The sequence below is a fragment of the Artemia franciscana genome, chromosome 6, assembly GCF_032884065.1.
Source record: "Artemia franciscana chromosome 6, ASM3288406v1, whole genome shotgun sequence".
Lineage (NCBI taxonomy): Eukaryota > Metazoa > Arthropoda > Branchiopoda > Anostraca > Artemiidae > Artemia > Artemia franciscana.
In genome coordinates, this window is record NC_088868.1 from 37,204,440 (window position 1) to 37,225,760 (window position 21,321).

The 21,321-nt window shown below is 33.6% G+C and overlaps 1 protein-coding gene across 1 annotated transcript in view; it reads left to right on the forward strand.

Moving 5' to 3' along the window:
- The first annotated feature begins 1,608 nt into the window (after positions 1–1,608).
- LOC136028562 (uncharacterized) overlaps positions 1,609–21,321 on the forward strand; it is a 48,235-nt gene continuing 28,522 nt past the window's right edge. Inside the window, exon 1 of the mRNA XM_065706408.1 lies at positions 1,609–2,063. Coding sequence (XP_065562480.1) covers positions 1,614–2,063 — 450 coding nt within the window. The 5' untranslated portion in view covers positions 1,609–1,613. The remainder of the gene's footprint in view (positions 2,064–21,321) is intronic.

Consider the following 21,321-nt stretch of genomic DNA (forward strand, 5'->3'; position numbering starts at 1 on the left):
CCGGAGGCGGGTGGGTAAAAACCACTAGCTGCTAAATTTTTAATTAAGCTGCTAAACTATTAAAATTATCAAAATTAGATAATTTTGTCGGTTTGAATTTATTTATACAGAAAGCGAGAAAATAAACATGGAAAATTATTATTAAATTACATACACCATGGATTGTAGAAAAACGTACAGAATTAATATGAAAAAAACTTCGTTTTCTTAAGGAGTTAAAGAGGCTGTGTCCCAAAGTCGGACCTTTAAACGTACAGGAATTAGGAGAGGCAGTTGGGGGGCTGCCGCCTTTCGAACCCCCCCTTTTAAAGACTATTTTGTACAGGTTTTTTGTTGTGGGGAGCTGCCGCCCCCTAACCCCCCACTCTTGGCTTCAGAAAGGCCCTCTTTTAATTAACAAAAAATTGAAATGAATGAATAATGGAATAACTTCGAAAAATGCTAAACACAAGAGGACAGGAGAACTATTGCGCCGAAACTAGTAATTAGTAACAATGAAGTTGACCACTCCATTTACATTTTAACATAATTATTGAAACTGTTTCCCAGACACAGAGCACACAAGCTAAGATCTGGGGGCGAGGGTAGGGTAGCAAACTAAAACCTATTTTGTATTCTTTGTTAATTAAAAGAGGGCCTTTCCGAAGCCAATAGCGGGGAATTAGGGGGCGGCAGCCCCCCACAACAAAAAACCTGTACAAAAGAGTCTTTAAAAGCAAGGGGTTTGCCTCTCTTAATAGTATTCTTATAGTCCTAATAGTCTAATAGTCCCATGTTAATTTTTGAAATTCTTAAAAGTTACGAATATCAACATTCAAGTACATCAAAATAATCAACTCGGCACGGCGAGAATGACTGCAAGCATCCAGCTCCATTCCAGAAAGAATTATTAAATTACATCCACCATGGATTGTAGAAAAACGTACAGAAATAAAATGAAAAAAACTTCGTTTTCTTAAAGAGTTAAAGAGGCTGCGTCCCAAAGTCAAACCTTAAAACGCACAGGAATTAGGAGAGGCAGTAGGGGGGCTGCCGCCCCCCAAACCCCCCGCTTTTAAAGACTCTTTTATACAGGTTTTTTGTTGTGGGGGACTTCATTGTTACTAATTACTAGTTTCGGCGCAATGGTTCTTACAAGCGGGGGGTTTGGGGGTGCAGCCCCCCTACTGCCTCTCCTATTTCCTGTACGTTTTTAGGTTCGACTTTGGGACGCAGCCTCTTTAACTCTTTAGGAAAACGAAGTTTTTTTCACTTTATTTCAATTAAACATAACTATCACAATGGTTAAATTTGGTCGTCAGTAGAGGCTATTGTTACTTTATATTTCTTATGCGATGTAAAATTTTCAAACAGGAGAAACGTCTTCTTTTGTAAGCCACTGGAATTATTCACAATTCATTTTATTAGTTTTTGCTATTCTTCTCATATAATCCCAACTGGTTTGAAAATATAATGAATACAAGCTCAGAAAAAAGTAGACAATTTCTTACTCAATGCAAAAATATATTGGAAATATTTCACTTTTTTATCTATTGCGTTCAACTTGTTTCAGAAAAGTTGTCAGTCCAGATGCCTTATTAAGCTAAATTCAAAGGTAGCTCCTTCTAACTTCAATGCTGATGCTCAGTTTTAAGAATAATTTGTTAGTGAAGCCTAAAAACTCTAAAATTACGATGACTCTGGCTGATAATCGTAAATGGCCTAAATGTATTTTGTATTGTAACTATAAGCAAAAGCTTGTGAAAATTGGACAAGTACAGTTTTTTATTATACTTGCTTTCTGCATTTTTTCGCTTTATTTTTTAGGATTTAAGGATTCTAAAATGTGCTCATCTTTTGAACAGATGGTATTGAAAAAAGTGAAAATGGACAGTGAATGTCTAATCAAACATATAAGGTCTTCAAAAGTTCTTGCTCCATCTGCGGAGCCATATAATCTCACCAAGAGGATCAATAGCAACCTTACTAGTTCCGATTCTCCGGACTCAATTCAAAGCTTGAAAAAGGAAATAGATGCTCCCTGGGTTCAAGCTCTTATAGCAGTGGAAACATTTGTACCAAAGGTACTAGGCTTTTATAATCTACAGTTTTTTTTTGTCTATCAACGTCTTTTGAGTATTTATTAAATATGAATAATTCATAAGGAGTTTAAAATCGTCATTATTTACATCAGGAGTTTAAATCTTACCTTCAAAGAAGTATTTATTTTGCAAATATATTTTGATATATTACGCCATTTGAAATCTAGACACTGAAAAAAACGGCAAAAGTTTACTATTAGTTACTATTTTTAAACTTGCTTCTTTTTTTGTCTTCAGATATTATATTAAGGTAAATTTCTAATTTCATTTCAACTAATCTGTAATTAATCAATAATCTGTAAATAATTCAATTGATCAGTTTTGTCTTTATTGAAAAAGCTAAATGGTTTCGTTATCTTACAAAATGGTTTCATTATTTCTTTTGCCTTCTGGAAAGGTATAACAATTATATCATCGAACAAAATGTCAGTTTTTTTGTTTCAGCCTTTCATTTTAAGAGAAAACGTCATATCATACTGTATCAATAATAACTTGAAATGTTATCAATGACAGATGTAGGGTTCATTGGGGACTGAATTTACTTACATGAACTAATCAAGTGAGCATAAATATATTCTGTTAAAGGCTCAATTTACAGAAGAAAAAAAAACTGTAAACTATTTCAAAAAGCATACCAAGAGAAAGACTTTATAAATCTAAATATGCTCTAGAAAGTTTGAGCCTAAAGCTTTTTCAATTTCTTAGGTATTTCTAGATCCTAGTCATACAAAACTAAAAAACACTGAAGATTTGTCAAGAAAGGTGACAACGAAGAAATATATTTTGATCAATATGAAATAAACACTGAACAAACCGAAAAACTTCATCCTGTAGAAAATTATCTTTCTAATGCTTCTTGAAACCTTTTTTTCACCCTCTTATCACTCGTTTTGTGCTCATTATTAAAAAGTTATCTGCAGAATCTGTCACTAAATTCTTTATTTCAGAGAAGTATCAATTTTTTTCTCTCATCAGAAAAATGGTTGAGGTTTTTTCACTAAATTGACTAGATACCATTATTAAATATTTAATTGGCTAGCTTTGAGTTCTGTTCATGATGCATATTCATCAGCAGTTTTTCAAAAAGAACCAAAGGTCATTGATCTGACCATGATAAGAAGAAAAAAATCGGTTGGAGTTAATTGGAGTTAAGAAATCGGTTCGAGTTAATATGCTAAAAGGGGAAGAAAAAAAAACACTTCCAATTGTCGAAAAATGGAACCACTTTTCTTAAATTGGATTTGATGTTAATGTCCAGGACGAAGGGTTATGTCTTCAAGGTTTTCTGTACTTTTATGGATTATAGTGCTACACAATCAAATTCACTGCAGAAACGACTCTCAAAACTCCACAATTCTAGACAAAGAAAGTGGAACTGAGCCACATTTTCAAATAGTCTACTAAGTCAAATGTGGTCAGTCACCCGGGTACCATAGATAATCTGTGGTCAATTTCTTTGAAAAATGTCCAGTGAATCCCTCGCTGTCTTTTGTAGTACCCAAACTTCAAAACCATACCATACCTTGACCAGGCAGCAATTTTTATAATCTGGTATTTTTTTGTCCATACTACTTTTTGAATTTGTGGAACAAAACATAAAGTTAAGATTTGCCTTAATCATCTCTTCTCAAAATGACTAATGATTTTTATCACACAACTAAAGCCAAATATAACGTGGTCCCACTGGAGGCTATATCAGAAGAATTTACTAGTGTTTGAGGTCACGAAAATTTTGACTCTTTAAACAAGACATTTTTTTCTTTTAGTTTTTCTTCAAGGACTAAGGTGGAAGCGAAAAAACTGAAATTACTCTCTTTGCACCAAACTCTGGTGAAAATTATTAGATTAGCGTATTTATAAGACAAAAATAAGTAATTAGAAATAGAAATGACCGTATGCTATTTCTAGTAAATACGTCTTGTCGTAAATAAACAATGAGACAACTCTGGCTAATCATGACAAAATGGAAAATCCTTAGTCAGGAAAATCGAAACAAGGATAATTAAAGCCATTGAAAATATATCGGTCGAGACGTCCACTTTACCATCCTCCATGCACAATTAACCCATAAAATATAAATCAAAATGAAGAAAAATTTCAAAAGATAGTATATAAAGAAAAACATAAGAACATACCGTACGATATATTTTTAATCGTAGTATTTATTTTAAGGTTTGTCTTTTATATTGTCCTGTTGACATATATTTGTATATTTGATTTTTTGTCTACAGGAAGAACGGTTCTCTAGAGGTCTCAAGCCAAAATTTTCAGAGTATTTTATGCTGTTTTTTCATTGGTCGTTACTATCCATGTCTGTAAGAAAATACACAAACACTATAACATTATTAAAAACCGAGAGAAAAACCTGATTTACATAAGCGTAAAAAGACGCAAAGCAAAAGATATAATATTTGCTTTTGGTTATTTTACCTCTGGGTTTGAAGGTCATTCTCTATTCATTTGAAAACTAATGAGGATTGACTCCCTATCTTGACCCTTTGATTTAAACTAGTAAAAATCAACCCTTCGAGCAATGTCTGTTTTAAGTACAGGAGAGAAATAGTCTTAAAGTTGGCTAAACCATCAATGTTTCATGATTGTTGGTGTATCAGCCTTGCGTTGTTTATAGCCATGTACCAAAACTAGTACATGATTCTCATATACCAGTTTTTGTAGTGAATATCAGTCTTGTAAAGGTCAATAAGCAAATTGGCAAGGTATACCACCCATTCAATTTTTTCAGTTAATGAAGATAAAGAATAAAGATAAGGAAGATAAACCAAGAAATATGTAGAAACTACAAATTCAACATATTTCCTGGTTGTACAATCAAATATCAGACTCTTCTCACAGGGGGGGGGGATGACTGCACATTATGACGAGACTATATACGGTGTGTTTTTTATACCAGTTTTGTATTGATAAATCTGAAAGTTTTTCGGGACAGACGTTAAATGGCTCACGTCCTTTTATCTTCATGTTTGAGTCGGTATCTAGATGAAAACTTTTTCTTTATATTGGTGCATATTTTACCATTCAACCCGTCCTTTTTCTTCATGTTTGAGTTGGTATCCAAATGAAAACTTTCTCTTTATATTGGTGCAAGTAAGTCATCCCCAAAGACATAGTTTTTATGGTTTTCGACTATGTTGAACAAAATGGCTATCTCAAAATTTTGATCCGTTGACTTTGGGAAAAAAATGAGCGTGGGAGGGGGCCTAGATGCCCTCCAATTTTTTTGGTCACTTAAAAAGGGCACTAGAACTTTTCATTTCCGTTAGAATGAGCCCTCTTGCAACATTCTAGGACCACTTGGTCGATACGATGACCCCTGGGGAAAAGAAAAAAAAAAAAAACAAAAAAAAAAACAAACAAATAAACACGCACCCGTGATTTGTCTTTTGGCAAAAAATAGAAAATTCCACATTTTTGTAAATAAGAGCTTGAAACTTCTACAGTAGGGTTCTCTGATACGCTGAATCTGATGGTGTCATTTTCGTTAAGATCCTACGACTTTTAGGGGGTGTTTCCCCCTATTTTCCTAAATAAGGCAAATTTTCTCAGGCTCGTAACTTTTGATGGGTAACACTAAACTTGTTAAAACTTATATATTTGAAATCAGCATTAAAATGCGATTCTTTTGATGTAGCTATTGATATCAAAATTCAATTTTTTAGAGTTTTGGTTACTATTGAGCCGGGTCGCTCCTTACTACAGTTCGTTACCACGAACTGTTTGATAAGCTCTATATGACATTAATTAATTCTCTGCCAAAACCATGTTTGAGTACGGCCTTACTTAGCCACGGTTTTGAATTACCTAAGACGGTGCATACATGTTTCAACGGCAGGATCAATACAAGACACAAGTCACCCTGGTTTTTGGCACTTTCCGGGTAATATACTGAAGCGACTTCAATACAAGAAAAGCAACAAGGAAGAGATTTTAGTTTGCAAATAGCCCAGATTACTTTATGAGCTCGATCAAATAATTCATGTAATAATTTACAGGGGATGTCTTTCCGTATGTACAAGGCAACACCTCCACCTAGTCTATGCTAACCTCGATCAGCACGTGTGCTCAGCAAAATTTTGTAGCCTGCCATTTGACCTTATAACCTATCAAGATTCCACGTTTCTGTAACTGCAATAACTGGGATACTATTTTGACAGAAAATAACCTCAAATTCTTCCATTTTGTTACATAATGACAGGCAGTTTATAACGAGAAAATCCGGCATTCTATTTTTGGAATTAAAAGTCACTGACCTTAATAAGGGGGGAAGCTGATCACTACTAGTCGAAAAAATTGGAGCCTGATTGAAAGGAATAAGAGATGGCATATTGGCATTTGTAGAGCAGTCTATCTTGACAAGGATACGTTTATGGGGTGAGGTTTTAATGCAAAACTGGTTGATCTTATTGAAATGATAACTAGGATCATCAGCTGACCTCGTTTGCCGCCACGCTTGCTGAATCGTTTCCGCTTCTTACGGTTAGACAAGAGCTCTTGGGGCAGTGGTCTGTCATTTGGTGTTCTTCCGAGCAAATTTAATGCTACGAGTTTTGCAAAAAAAGATGTCGCCACAGTTAACTCAGGTGAATACAGTCCAAATAAGGCTTCTTTATCGTATTTGAATGGCATGGCACACACAATAAACTAGCTTAATAGTTTCAATAACTATATAATAAACATTATTCTTTCGTCATATTGCCTGAAACAGGCACATTTAAGCTAAACTTAAAATTTGTGCCAAAAAAAGATGGCGCTATAGTTAATTCAGGTGGACATAGTTCGACTAAGGCAACACTATCATATTTCAGTGGCATGGCACATAGACAAACCTCGGAGTGTCAATAACTATATAATAAACATCATCCTTCTGTTAGATTACATGAAACAGGCACAATTAAGCTGAACTTAAAATGGTCTCTGTGACTGCTGCAAAGACTGCCTGTACAAGACCTGTTGAAACAGCAAATAAATTTATTTTGAAGCAGTGACGCATATGCTCTCCAATGTCCATTTCACTACTGAATGGTCTAGCCATTTGAATGGGGGTTAATTTGTTGGCCTTTCAGGTATAAATTCTCAACAAGAAAGATACGATACGTGATCATGATCATATTATTACTCTTATTTTATCGATGGATAATCCTTGAAAGTGAGCTCCTAGTAATGTAATTTAAACATTAAACGACAATACTTTCTATTGGTTTTCATATACAATTCCAACTAAGATTTAAATTTCATACTACCAGCAATGATACGACTACACAGACATAAAGTTGGCAGTTTATCGTATAAAGTCATTAGAAAAAAGCAAATCTTAGATTTTATTGGGAAATATTTTGAAAATGGGAAACAGCAGTGGACCGAATTCATTTTTTGATTTTTTTAGGTTCTTCCCCAGATCCCTTAGTGAATTTAGTTTATTAGAAGAAAGTCATGGTTCTTATGGTTTTACCATCCTTGAGGAAAGCTTTCAGTAGGATTAACAGTGTGATTTACTAACGTATAATGGCAATAACCCATACAGTAATCACAATTCCACTTCAACGTTAAGTGAAAAAACTTTCGTCTTATAATTGATCAATCAAATCATTCTGAAAAGGAACAGGAGACTAATGATCCTGTTGCTTTGTCCAGGAGACTAATAAACTGGACTTACTGGTGAAAATTCGGATGCATATTTCCTAAATATGAGCTCCTTCTACCGTCGTTTCTGTCTGATAAGGCTATTCCATGTGGTAATTAAAATGGGTTGACAATTTTTCTATTTTGAGATTTCTTGTAATATACCGTTGTCGAGGATAGTGAATCTTAAGAATGGTTTTTGGAAATTGAAAATAAAATTCCAGTAGAACTCAATAACCCAATATAAGATTTTTTTTTTTTACTCTTGCATGGACAAAACAGGTTCTAAGGCCTATTTGATTCCATGCAATATCTTATTAATAGAGTATGGGTGTATGCACTGAACAACTTCAAAACCAAATATTATTTCCAATCTCCAAAAATAACTAAACATTATTGCAGACCTTGTCCTTTAAAATGGATGATTTCGAATGGTTTTGAAGTCGCAAATATCCATAAAGCCCACCGTTTTGATCAAAAAATGAAATAAAATGCTCGTTGGAATTCATAAGCTATTGGGAAGCAAATACAAAGACATTATAATGTCAGCCTTTGGTAAAGATTGCAATAGTCTTCAAAATTGCAGTCCTTGCGACGTTGTTACCTATTAAGCAAAAATTGTGCTCAAATAATTGACGAGCAAAATTTCACATGGTTCACCAGCATAGACTGGAATATTGCCTCTTTACATAAAAGAAAAAGAAACGATGTTTTTTTTTTCCGTCATAAAAATATGTTCTTGATATGTTTTTACTTTAATAAATTCCCATGATTAGTTTTGTTATTCTTCATTTCTGGTTAAACCTGATGAATACTACCAAAGGGGGCTTCAATCTGGCAGTTAAAAAAAATTCACGTTCCAATTTTATTACCAAGTGTGTAGGTGCCAATTCCCAGTCAAGAAAAAAGTTCCAGCTTATAATGGAGATACAGATTCATTCTACTTAAAGCTAGAACTAATTAGCTGGTTATGATAATTTAAACAACATTTTGAATGAACCTTCTTAGCTGTATTATTGATTTATTTTGACTATGTTATGGACCTAGACTATTTTTCAGCTGAGTTAAGCAAAAATAATAATGTTTGCGCATTCAGCAATTCTTAACTCTATTCAATCTAACATTCGATCGGGGATTGACTAAAATTTATTATTGGTTATGTAGTAAAGTTTTCTCCTGAAAATATTCTCAGAAATACTAAAGCTTATTTATGGGCAGAAAATATACCCTGGTAGCAAAACAGCTCAAATGAGACAGGGTGATTATGTCTCCATTTTGTATGCGACAGACTTGATTTATTTGCTTTGGAAGTGTGAAAATGAGGAGTTAATATTGCTGACTTATATATTTATTTCACCCAATGTATTACCTGATATTCATGCTGTTTCTTATCACACATTCGCTCCCAAAATTTGAGCTCTAGGTTGTGCTCTTTGCTTCATGAAAGAAAAGGTAGTAGCTTATGATTTGAATTTACCCTCACTTATCCATTCTATATACTAATCCCCATATTGAAATCACCGCCACCTTTATCAGGACCATGGAATGCAACTCTAATGATTATTTCAACCATATATCCAAGGGTTGTCCTCAGCAAAACAAATAAAAGTGAGAAACATAGAATATAAAAGAACTCACATTAGAATAGAGTCTTCAAAACTAAAAGTATTTTCTCAAAATAGTTCCAGCATCAAAACTTAAGGGAAGTTCAACCAGGACTCTGGTATCAAGATCTTCTTTGCAACAAGTAAGAGTGTAACTAAATGCTTGATATCTTCGCTTAGTTAATATAATAAGCTGTAAATATGGTTGTCTCCTTTTCCAGGTAAAAATCAAAACTTTTAGTATAAACGGGAAAAGAGACCCACAGTAAAATTCGCCAAAACTCACGCTAATATCAAGCTTTCCATTTGGATTGATGGTTGGTGGCCGTTTTGAGGCCAGGTTTTGATATAAAAAGTAAGGCAATATCGTAGTTTAGAAGTTTTTTTTTTGGTTGGTTATAATAGCGCTGATTTCATTAATGTACAGTACAATAGAAATAAGTCATTAATACGTCTAAATTTGATTCATTAAAGACCAGTGATATTGACCCAGGTTCATGTTGGTAGATGCATAATAATTTTTTGTTGTTGTAAAATTGAATAGAGTATTCTATATTATTTTCAGTGTTTAGTTTCTAAAATTTTTAAACCTACAGGCTTGCAACCTCACTTTGTTCCTCTATGAACTAAAAGTAGTGTTAATTGTATGCTTAAAATTAATTCTAAATCTAATGATCTTGATAATATTAGTGCTCATCATTAACGCTGCAATTGTACAGCACTAGCTTCTCAGCTCCAGTTACTTTTACAGTTCTTTTTAAGTTTGTCAACAGTGTTCCAGTTCAAGTTTAAGTTCCTTGTATTGAAATTGAAATAAAAAGAAATCAGTAACAACGTCCATATTTTCACCTTATTGAAATCCAGCATAATAAATAAATTGTTTATGACCCACTTCTAAAGAAAACAAGTGTTCTTATTGCACTAGAAGGGATTAAAAAGGCCGTTAAAACACATTATGACACTGAAAAACTATACAAAAATATATTATTGTTGGCCATCCTATGTAATTTCAAACATACACTTTGGAAAGAAATATTCAAGCATGGCATCCACATTGAATATGTCAATTCCATTAAAAACGCTGTTTAAATTTAAACAAAGGTAAAGCACAAATGTCAGATGTAGTTAAGCAGATAACAAAGCAATATTTATCCAAGGTCTGCTCCCTGGCGGTAAACAAGAGGGGAAGAAATAGTCTAAAAATAAAAAAGATATTAGCGCGAGTTTTGGCGAATTTTACTGTGGGTCTCTTTTCCCGTTTATACTAAAAGTTTTGATTTTTACCTGGAAAAGGAGACAACCATATTTACAGCTTATTATATTAACTAAGCGAAGATATCAAGCATTTAGTTACACTCTTACTTGTTGCAAAGAAGATCTTGATACCAGAGTCCTGGTTGAACTTCCCTTAAGTTTTGATGCTGGAACTATTTTGAGAAAATACTTTTAGTTTTGAAGACTCTATTCTAATGTGAGTTCTTTTATATTCTATGTTTCTCACTTTTATTTGTTTTGCTGAGGACAACCCTTGGATATATGGTTGAAATAATCATTAGAGTTGCATTCCATGGTCCTGATAAAGGTGGCGGTGATTTCAATATGGGGATTAGTATATAGAATGGATAAGTGAGGGTAAATTCAAATCATAAGCTACTACCTTTTCTTTCATGAAGCAAAGAGCACAACCTAGAGCTCAAATTTTGGGAGCGAATGTGTGATAAGAAACAGCATGAATATCAGGTAATACATTGGGTGAAATAAATATATAAGTCAGCAATATTAACTCCTCATTTTCACACTTCCAAAGCAAATAAATCAAGTCTGTCGCATACAAAATGGAGACATAATCACCCTGTCTCATTTGAGCTGTTTTGCTACCAGGGTATATTTTCTGCCCATAAATAAGCTTTAGTATTTCTGAGAATATTTTCAGGAGAAAACTTTACTACATAACCAATAATAAATTTTAGTCAATCCCCGATCGAATGTTAGATTGAATAGAGTTAAGAATTGCTGAATGCGCAAACATTATTATTTTTGCTTAACTCAGCTGAAAAATAGTCTAGGTCCATAACATAGTCAAAATAAATCAATAATACAGCTAAGAAGGTTCATTCAAAATGTTGTTTAAATTATCATAACCAGCTAATTAGTTCTAGCTTTAAGTAGAATGAATCTGTATCTCCATTATAAGCTGGAACTTTTTTCTTGACTGGGAATTGGCACCTACACACTTGGTAATAAAATTGGAACGTGAATTTTTTTTAACTGCCAGATTGAAGCCCCCTTTGGTAGTATTCATCAGGTTTAACCAGAAATGAAGAATAACAAAACTAATCATGGGAATTTATTAAAGTAAAAACATATCAAGAACATATTTTTATGACGGAAAAAAAACATCGTTTCTTTTTCTTTTATGTAAAGAGGCAATATTCCAGTCTATGCTGGTGAACCATGTGAAATTTTGCTCGTCAATTATTTGAGCACAATTTTTGCTTAATAGGTAACAACGTCGCAAGGACTGCAATTTTGAAGACTATTGCAATCTTTACCAAAGGCTGACATTATAATGTCTTTGTATTTGCTTCCCAATAGCTTATGAATTCCAACGAGCATTTTATTTCATTTTTTTATCAAATCGGTGGGCTTTATGGATATTTGCGACTTCAAAACCATTCGAAATCATCCATTTTAAAGGACAAGGTCTGCAATAATGTTTAGTTATTTTTGGAGATTGGAAATAATATTTGGTTTTGAAGTTGTTCAGTGCATACACCCATACTCTATTAATAAGATATTGCATGGAATCAAATAGGCCTTAGAACCTGTTTTGTCCATGCAAGAGTAAAAAAAAAAAATCTTATATTGGGTTATTGAGTTCTACTGGAATTTTATTTTCAATTTCCAAAAACCATTCTTAAGATTCACTATCCTCGACAACGGTATATTACAAGAAATCTCAAAATAGAAAAATTGTCAACCCATTTTAATTACCACATGGAATAGCCTTATCAGACAGAAACGACGGTAGAAGGAGCTCATATTTAGGAAATATGCATCCGAATTTTCACCAGTAAGTCCAGTTTATTAGTCTCCTGGACAAAGCAACAGGATCATTAGTCTCCTGTTCCTTTTCAGAATGATTTGATTGATCAATTATAAGACGAAAGTTTTTTCACTTAACGTTGAAGTGGAATTGTGATTACTGTATGGGTTATTGCCATTATACGTTAGTAAATCACACTGTTAATCCTACTGAAAGCTTTCCTCAAGGATGGTAAAACCATAAGAACCATGACTTTCTTCTAATAAACTAAATTCACTAAGGGATCTGGGGAAGAACCTAAAAAAATCAAAAAATGAATTCGGTCCACTGCTGTTTCCCATTTTCAAAATATTTCCCAATAAAATCTAAGATTTGCTTTTTTCTAATGACTTTATACGATAAACTGCCAACTTTATGTCTGTGTAGTCGTATCATTGCTGGTAGTATGAAATTTAAATCTTAGTTGGAATTGTATATGAAAACCAATAGAAAGTATTGTCGTTTAATGTTTAAATTACATTACTAGGAGCTCACTTTCAAGGATTATCCATCGATAAAATAAGATTAATAATATGATCATGATCACGTATCGTATCTTTCTTGTTGAGAATTTATACCTGAAAGGCCAACAAATTAACCCCCATTCAAATGGCTAGACCATTCAGTAGTGAAATGGACATTGGAGAGCATATGCGTCACTGCTTCAAAATAAATTTATTTGCTGTTTCAACAGGTCTTGTACAGGCAGTCTTTGCAGCAGTCACAGAGACCATTTTAAGTTCAGCTTAATTGTGCCTGTTTCATGTAATCTAACAGAAGGATGATGTTTATTATATAGTTATTGACACTCCGAGGTTTGTCTATGTGCCATGCCACTGAAATATGATAGTGTTGCCTTAGTCGAACTATGTCCACCTGAATTAACTATAGCGCCATCTTTTTTTGGCACAAATTTTAAGTTTAGCTTAAATGTGCCTGTTTCAGGCAATATGACGAAAGAATAATGTTTATTATATAGTTATTGAAACTATTAAGCTAGTTTATTGTGTGTGCCATGCCATTCAAATACGATAAAGAAGCCTTATTTGGACTGCATTCACCTGAGTTAACTGTGGCGACATCTTTTTTTGCAAAACTCGTAGCATTAAATTTGCTCGGAAGAACACCAAATGACAGACCACTGCCCCAAGAGCTCTTGTCTAACCGTAAGAAGCGGAAACGATTCAGCAAGCGTGGCGGCAAACGAGGTCAGCTGATGATCCTAGTTATCATTTCAATAAGATCAACCAGTTTTGCATTAAAACCTCACCCCATAAACGTATCCTTGTCAAGATAGACTGCTCTACAAATGCCAATATGCCATCTCTTATTCCTTTCAATCAGGCTCCAATTTTTTCGACTAGTAGTGATCAGCTTCCCCCCTTATTAAGGTCAGTGACTTTTAATTCCAAAAATAGAATGCCGGATTTTCTCGTTATAAACTGCCTGTCATTATGTAACAAAATGGAAGAATTTGAGGTTATTTTCTGTCAAAATAGTATCCCAGTTATTGCAGTTACAGAAACGTGGAATCTTGATAGGTTATAAGGTCAAATGGCAGGCTACAAAATTTTGCTGAGCACACGTGCTGATCGAGGTTAGCATAGACTAGGTGGAGGTGTTGCCTTGTACATACGGAAAGACATCCCCTGTAAATTATTACATGAATTATTTGATCGAGCTCATAAAGTAATCTGGGCTATTTGCAAACTAAAATCTCTTCCTTGTTGCTTTTCTTGTATTGAAGTCGCTTCAGTATATTACCCGGAAAGTGCCAAAAACCAGGGTGACTTGTGTCTTGTATTGATCCTGCCGTTGAAACATGTATGCACCGTCTTAGGTAATTCAAAACCGTGGCTAAGTAAGGCCGTACTCAAACATGGTTTTGGCAGAGAATTAATTAATGTCATATAGAGCTTATCAAACAGTTCGTGGTAACGAACTGTAGTAAGGAGCGACCCGGCTCAATAGTAACCAAAACTCTAAAAAATTGAATTTTGATATCAATAGCTACATCAAAAGAATCGCATTTTAATGCTGATTTCAAATATATAAGTTTTAACAAGTTTAGTGTTACCCATCAAAAGTTACGAGCCTGAGAAAATTTGCCTTATTTAGGAAAATAGGGGGAAACACCCCCTAAAAGTCGTAGGATCTTAACGAAAATGACACCATCAGATTCAGCGTATCAGAGAACCCTACTGTAGAAGTTTCAAGCTCTTATCTACAAAAATGTGGAATTTTCTATTTTTTGCCAAAAGACAAATCACGGGTGCGTGTTTATTTGTTTGTTTTTTTTTTTGTTTTTTTTTTTTTTCTTTTCCCCAGGGGTCATCGTATCGACCAAGTGGTCCTAGAATGTTGCAAGAGGGCTCATTCTAACGGAAATGAAAAGTTCTAGTGCCCTTTTTAAGTGACCAAAAAAATTGGAGGGCATCTAGGCCCCCTCCCACGCTCATTTTTTTCCCAAAGTCAACGGATCAAAATTTTGAGATAGCCATTTTGTTCAACATAGTCGAAAACCATAAAAACTATGTCTTTGGGGATGACTTACTCCCCCACAATCCCTGGGGGAGGGGCTGCAAGTTACAAACTTTGACCAGTGTTTACATATAGTAATCGTTATTGGGAAGTGTACAGACGTTTTCAGGGGGATTTTATTTTGCTTGGGGGTGGGGCTGAGGAGAGGGGGCTATGTTGGAGGATCTTTCCTTGGAGGAATCTGTCATGGGGAAAGAAAAATTCAATGAAAAGGGCGCAGGATTCTCAAGCATTACTATAAGAAAACAATGAAAAATAAACATGAAAACGTTTTTTCAAATGAAAGGAAGAAGTAGCATTGAAACTTAAAACGAACAGAGATTATTCCGCATATGAGGGGTTCTAAAAATACTTTAGCATAAAGAGTGAGGTATTTAGGAGGAGATAAATACCTTGCTCTTTATGCTAAAGTATTTTTAGTAATTTAAACTATTTATTCTACGGCCTTTCTGATTCAGGGGTCATTCTTAAAGAATTGGGACAAAACTTACGATTTAGTGTAAAGAGCGAGGTATTAACGAGGGTACAAACCCCCTCGTATACATATTAAAAATATAAGTTTATGAAAGTTTGTTACGTAAGTTAATTGTTAAGTTACGTATATTTTTTACTAATAAAAACGTTCGTTAAATATTAAAAGTTCTAGTTGCCTTTTTAAGTAACCGAAAAATTGGAGGGCAACTAGGCCTCCTTCTCCACCCCTTATTTCTCAAAATCGTCTGATCAAAACTAAGAGAAAGCCATTTAGCAAAGAAAAAAGAATTATTATACAAATTTCATTTTAATAATTTATGTGCGGAGAGCCAAAACCAAACATGCATTAATTCAAAAACGTTCAGAAATTAAATAAAAAAAAAATAATTTTTTTAGCTGAAAGTAAGGAGTGACATTAAAACTTAAAACGAACAGAAATTACTCCGTATATGAAATGAGTTGTCCCCTCCGCAATCCCTCGCTCTTTACGCTAAAGTTTGACTCTTTGCCACAATTCTACTTTTTTTAAAAAATTAAAAGCTTTAGCGTAAAGAGCGAGGGATTGCGGAGGGGACAACTCATTTCATATACGGAGTAATTTCTGTTCGTTTTAAGTTTTAATATCGCTCCTTACTTTCAGCTAAAAAAATTATTTTTTTTTTATTTAATTTTAAATTGAATTGAAGGAAAATATCAAATGCCAGAAGAAGTTAAGCAGCAGACAAAGTATCAACATTTACTTGTATATGTCCTAGCAGTAGCAAAAAACAATGAAAACGATAATGAAATAAAAAGGATTCGTTAAGTGGGTGGTAGCTTCCTTACAATTTTACTGCCTATCATTGTAGGACTTGTAAACCGTTTTATATTGATGGCCAAGCCCTACAAATTTACTCATTCACTAACAATGAGACACTCAACGAAAACGTTGAGAGACCATTGAATGTGAATATCAAAGATTAAAAGAAAGATATGACTCAAAATTTAATTTAAATAATTTCTTAAAATATTAGCACAACAAGTGACAATGAAGATAAGTTGACAGATTGGAGGGGGTACTCATGTAAAGGCCTCTTAATATCACTGTATCATCCTCACGACCTGTTAGGACGCAAAAGGACAGTGGACACTTCACTAAGTGTTTACGGTCAAAATAGTTGAAGTTTTGAACATGTTTATGAGAATATCGGTGAAGTGGGAAGCTTAAGTTCATCCACCACACTTACTCAAGTCATGTGACTTGAAAAGAAGCTGGTGGCAGAGTATTTACGGAATATATCAAATTGTATTTACAGTAGTATTTACAGAATGAACCCCACATCATATTCAAAGAGTTCGTGGTAGCCACTATCGAAATCTAAAGCCTTTTTCCTATTGCAAATATTACGAGCAGATCTTTTGACTCTAGAAGTTGGGCAAATATTCACTTAAAAAATATCAGTGTAGCATAAATAGTTACCCCTTTAAAATTCCTTAGTAGTTAGATTGATTGAAAACTGTAACAAACTGAGAAATATATTCTTTTCTTATTCAACTTTAATTTGAATATTATTTGATTTTCTTTTGATTGACTTCAATTGCATTGTCTTTTTTCAATCAAAGTTATAGAGGAATAAGTTTGGAAAGAAAGTGATGGGGCATTTACTGTTAATATTCATAGCTTTTCACTAGTCATGAATAACATTAACAGCTCTCTAAGAGTATTATTATGGTAAGACGAGAGAGGCCAAACAGTTACAATCTATCGCTAGACCATTGTATTCTTCTTTGAAAACAACTTTGATAAACTGTCTCTTTGTATTATTGGAATACTTTCTTAACATAGGGATTGACAAATTCACTTCTTGAATCCATTTAAATCTTATTATAACATTTGCTTTTCAAAAAACGTTTCTAAAGCTAAACAAACTTCTTCATTTTTCTTCGATTGCAGATGAATAACAAACCGATAGCAACTAAAGACAATAATTGAAGGTAAAATATACGTTTTTAGTCCATTGTCATGGCTTTGAATCTCGTCTGAAGTCAAAAGACAAGCTTGCATAATTTACAAGGGGAGAAATCTGTAATTTTTAGTAGTGACTACTACAAGTCCTGTGATTTTGATGAAGATAATAACATACTTCATCCTGAAGATATTGTCTTTCTAGAAACTATTGTAGTGCCTTAACTTGAGCTAGTTTCCTAGAGGAGCTTATATTTCCCACTTCACCAGTGTTTTCGTAAATATGTTTCAACATATCAACCATTTTGAACACAAACTCGTTCCGATATGCCTGCTACCCAGCTGCACACTGGTTGTGTGTAGAATATCATATGAAGACGCTTATATTTGTTCCTACCTCCCAGTGTCGTCATAAATTTTTTTATAGTGTATTCATATATCTGTTAACAAATTCCACAACTAATGTTGGAAATGCTAGTGTTTGCCAAAATTCATTTAAAACCTTCATCATCTGTTTTTAACGCAAAATTGTGTTCTGTTGCATGTTCCTTTACACCTTTTAAAATATTTCTAAAGGCAAGGATGGTTTTCGGTAATGATTAGAAAGTTTAACTAGTACAAGAGATGGTGTTGATTGTCAAAGGATGGAGGCCTTTGACAATTCATAACCAAACACTAAATCGAATTAAAAAGATTGTAAATGTTACTTAAATTACAATTTTTCCCTTTAACCAGCTATTTTAACTTGTTAGGTTTCTACGATATAGGTCAAAAGCCTGTGACTTTGCTTACGATTAGACTATGGCAATAAGTCTTACTTCTGGAAAAAACTTGGGCCCCTCGTAGGCTTTGTATATTCTTTTATTTTTTGTTGTTATTTACAGTGGTGGCAGCAATGTTTTTGATGTAAGCGTAGTGCTTATCTTGTATTTAATAATTTTTTTTGTCAATGAAAATCAAATTTGTTGGCTTCTCTCGATAATGAATTTGCCTCTCTTCCTGGCAAAGCACATTTTTAACCAAATCAGTTTTTGATCGTCGGTACTCCCATTGCTGAAATTGTAATAAAAGCGATCCTTTGAAGAAAGAGTGAGTTCTATTTGACTCTACTTTTAGGTTTCGGCCTTTTTTCTTTATTTAGACTACTAAGGAAAACTTTTTAGAGCTCCTTAAATAACTGGTAGTCAAAGTGTAAATAAGCTTCCACCGCTTGGATAAGACGCTTTATTTTATTTTTAGACTATTTTTTCTCCTCTTGTTTACTGCCAGGGAACGAACAATGGATAAATATTATTTTGTTATCTGCTGAACTGGATCTGTCATTAGTGCTTTGCCTTTGGTTAAATTTTAACAGAGTTTTGAAATGAAATTGACATATTCATTGTTGATGCCATACTTTAATATTTCTTTCCAAACTGTATGTTTTAAATTACATAGGATGGCAAACAATTATATATTTTTTTTATAATTTTTCACTGTCATAATGTCTACTAACGGTCTTTTTTCTTCAATTCTATTGCAATTAGAACACTTGTTTTCTTTAGAGGTGGGTTATAAACAAATTATTTTTTATCCCGGATTTCAATCAGGAGAAAATTTGGGCGTTGACACTGATTTCTGTTTATTTCAAGTTCAATAAAAGGAAATTAAACTTGAACTGGAACACCCATGACAAACTTAATAAGAACCTAAAAAGTAACTGGAGCTGAGCAATTAGTGCTGTAAAATTGCAGTGTTAATGATGAGCGCTAATATTATCAAGATCACTGGATTTAGACTTAAGTTTAAGCATACAATTAACAATACTTTTAGTTCACACAGGAACAACATGAGGTTGCAAGCCTGTAGGTTTTAAAATTTAGAAACTAAGTACTGAAAATAATATAAAATACCCTACTCAACTTTACAAGAAATAATTTTATTACGCTTTTACCAACACGAACCTGGGCTAATATCACTGGTCCTTAATGAATCAAATTTAGACGTATTAATGACATCTTTCTATTGTACTGCCCTTTACGCAAATCAGCACTATTATAACCAACCAAACGAATATAACGTATAAACTCCAATTTTGTCTTACTTTTATATTAAAACTTGGCCTCAAAATGGCCACCAGCCGTCAATCCAAATGAGAAGCCTGATCTTAGCATGAGTTTTGGCGGATTCTACAGTGGGTCTCCTTTCTCGATTAGACTAAAAGTTTTAATTTTAACATGGAAAAGGGGAAAACCATATTCTCAGCTTTTTTTATGAACTGAACTAAGCGAAAATATCAAGCTTTTAGTTACTCTCTTTCTTTTGGCGAAGAAGATATTAATAACAGAGTCCTGGTTGAACTTCCCTGAAGTAAAAGTGCTAGAACTATTTTGATAAAATACTTTTTGTTTTGAAGACTCCATTTTGATGTGAGTTCTTTTGTGTTCTTTTTTCTCTCTTTTATTTGTTTTGCTGAAGACGGCCCTTGGATATAGGGTTAAAATATTCATTTAAAGTTGCATTCCACTGTCTTGATAAGGCTGGCGGTACTTTCAATATGGGGACTAGTATATAGAATGGATAAGTGATCGCAAACTCAAATCATAAGCTGCTACCTTTTCTTTCATGAAGCAGAGAGTACAACTTAGATCACAAATTTTGGAAGGAGATTTGTGATAAGAAACATCAGGAATAACAGGCATTTCAGTGGGTGAAATAAATACATACGTCAGCACTATTAACTCCTCCTTTTCAAACTTCCTAAGGAAATAAATCAAGTCTTTCGCATACAAAATGGAGAAATAATCACTCTGTCTCCTTTGAGCTGTTTTGCTACCAGGGTTAATTATCTGCCCATAAATCAACTTTAGCATTTCTGAGAATATTTTCAGGAAAAACTCTACTACATAACCAATAATAATTTTTAGTCAATCTCCAATCGAATGTTAAGTTGAATAAAGTTAAAAATTGCTGAATGCGCGAACATTATTATTTTTGCTTACCTCAGCTGAAAAATAGTCTAAGTCCAAAACATAATCAAAATAAATCAATATTACAGCTAAAAGCGTTCATTCAAAATATTATTTAAATCATTAAAACCAGTTATAAAGTCCGTATATATGTGCATTGTCAATATCTTGATATTTACAAAATTAATCCGCCTAAAAATTGAACCATCTTACACTGGTCAGATGCCAAATGAACACTGTTAATCTCTAATGTTTAACTTTAATTTAGCCATTGAGTACACTTTTTGCCTGATTAGGCAGGAATACAAAACTCTAAACAATATAAAGTTATCCATTGGTCTTTTTCACAATATCAGTCTATTTAAACGAAAAAAAAAGCTTCAACTAAAAGGATAATACAAAACGAGTTTCCTGCTGGGAGGTCTGGAAGTTGAAACCCCTCCATGGAGGCACGGTGACAGCAGCAACGGCCAGACTAAGCCTTTGGACCTGCAAGAACTTAATCGAAAATTAAGCCACTTGAAGTTTTTGATTCTAAATATCAAAATTTATTAGGGGTCTGCTGTTTCACCAGCTCAAGATATATGAACTTGTCTTAACTGATATAGTCCATCAGAGATCTAATGTATTCACTATTAACTAAATCGTGCGGTAAATTATCAGTTTTATTTTTCAAAAAAGCTGATCTTCATCTAGATTAAACCTGGGTATTCTTCCTCCCTTGGCTATAAATGCCTTAACACATTGTAATAAAATGCAATTTTTTCTTATTTCCGGTGAATGGGGAGAATTAAATTAAAGAGTAAGTTATGTTTTAATTTAATCTTGATACAGAAGGTTGGAGAAACTAGACATTTGTCACAAAGGATCCATAAGAATAAGAAATTTCATATGTCTTCAATCTGTATCCAAGAAAAAAAAATACGATTTGTATCCTAGCAAAGGAATTAGCAACTGTCTTTTGCCTCTGTTGGCATGACACTTTAATATGTTTTCAATCGGATAT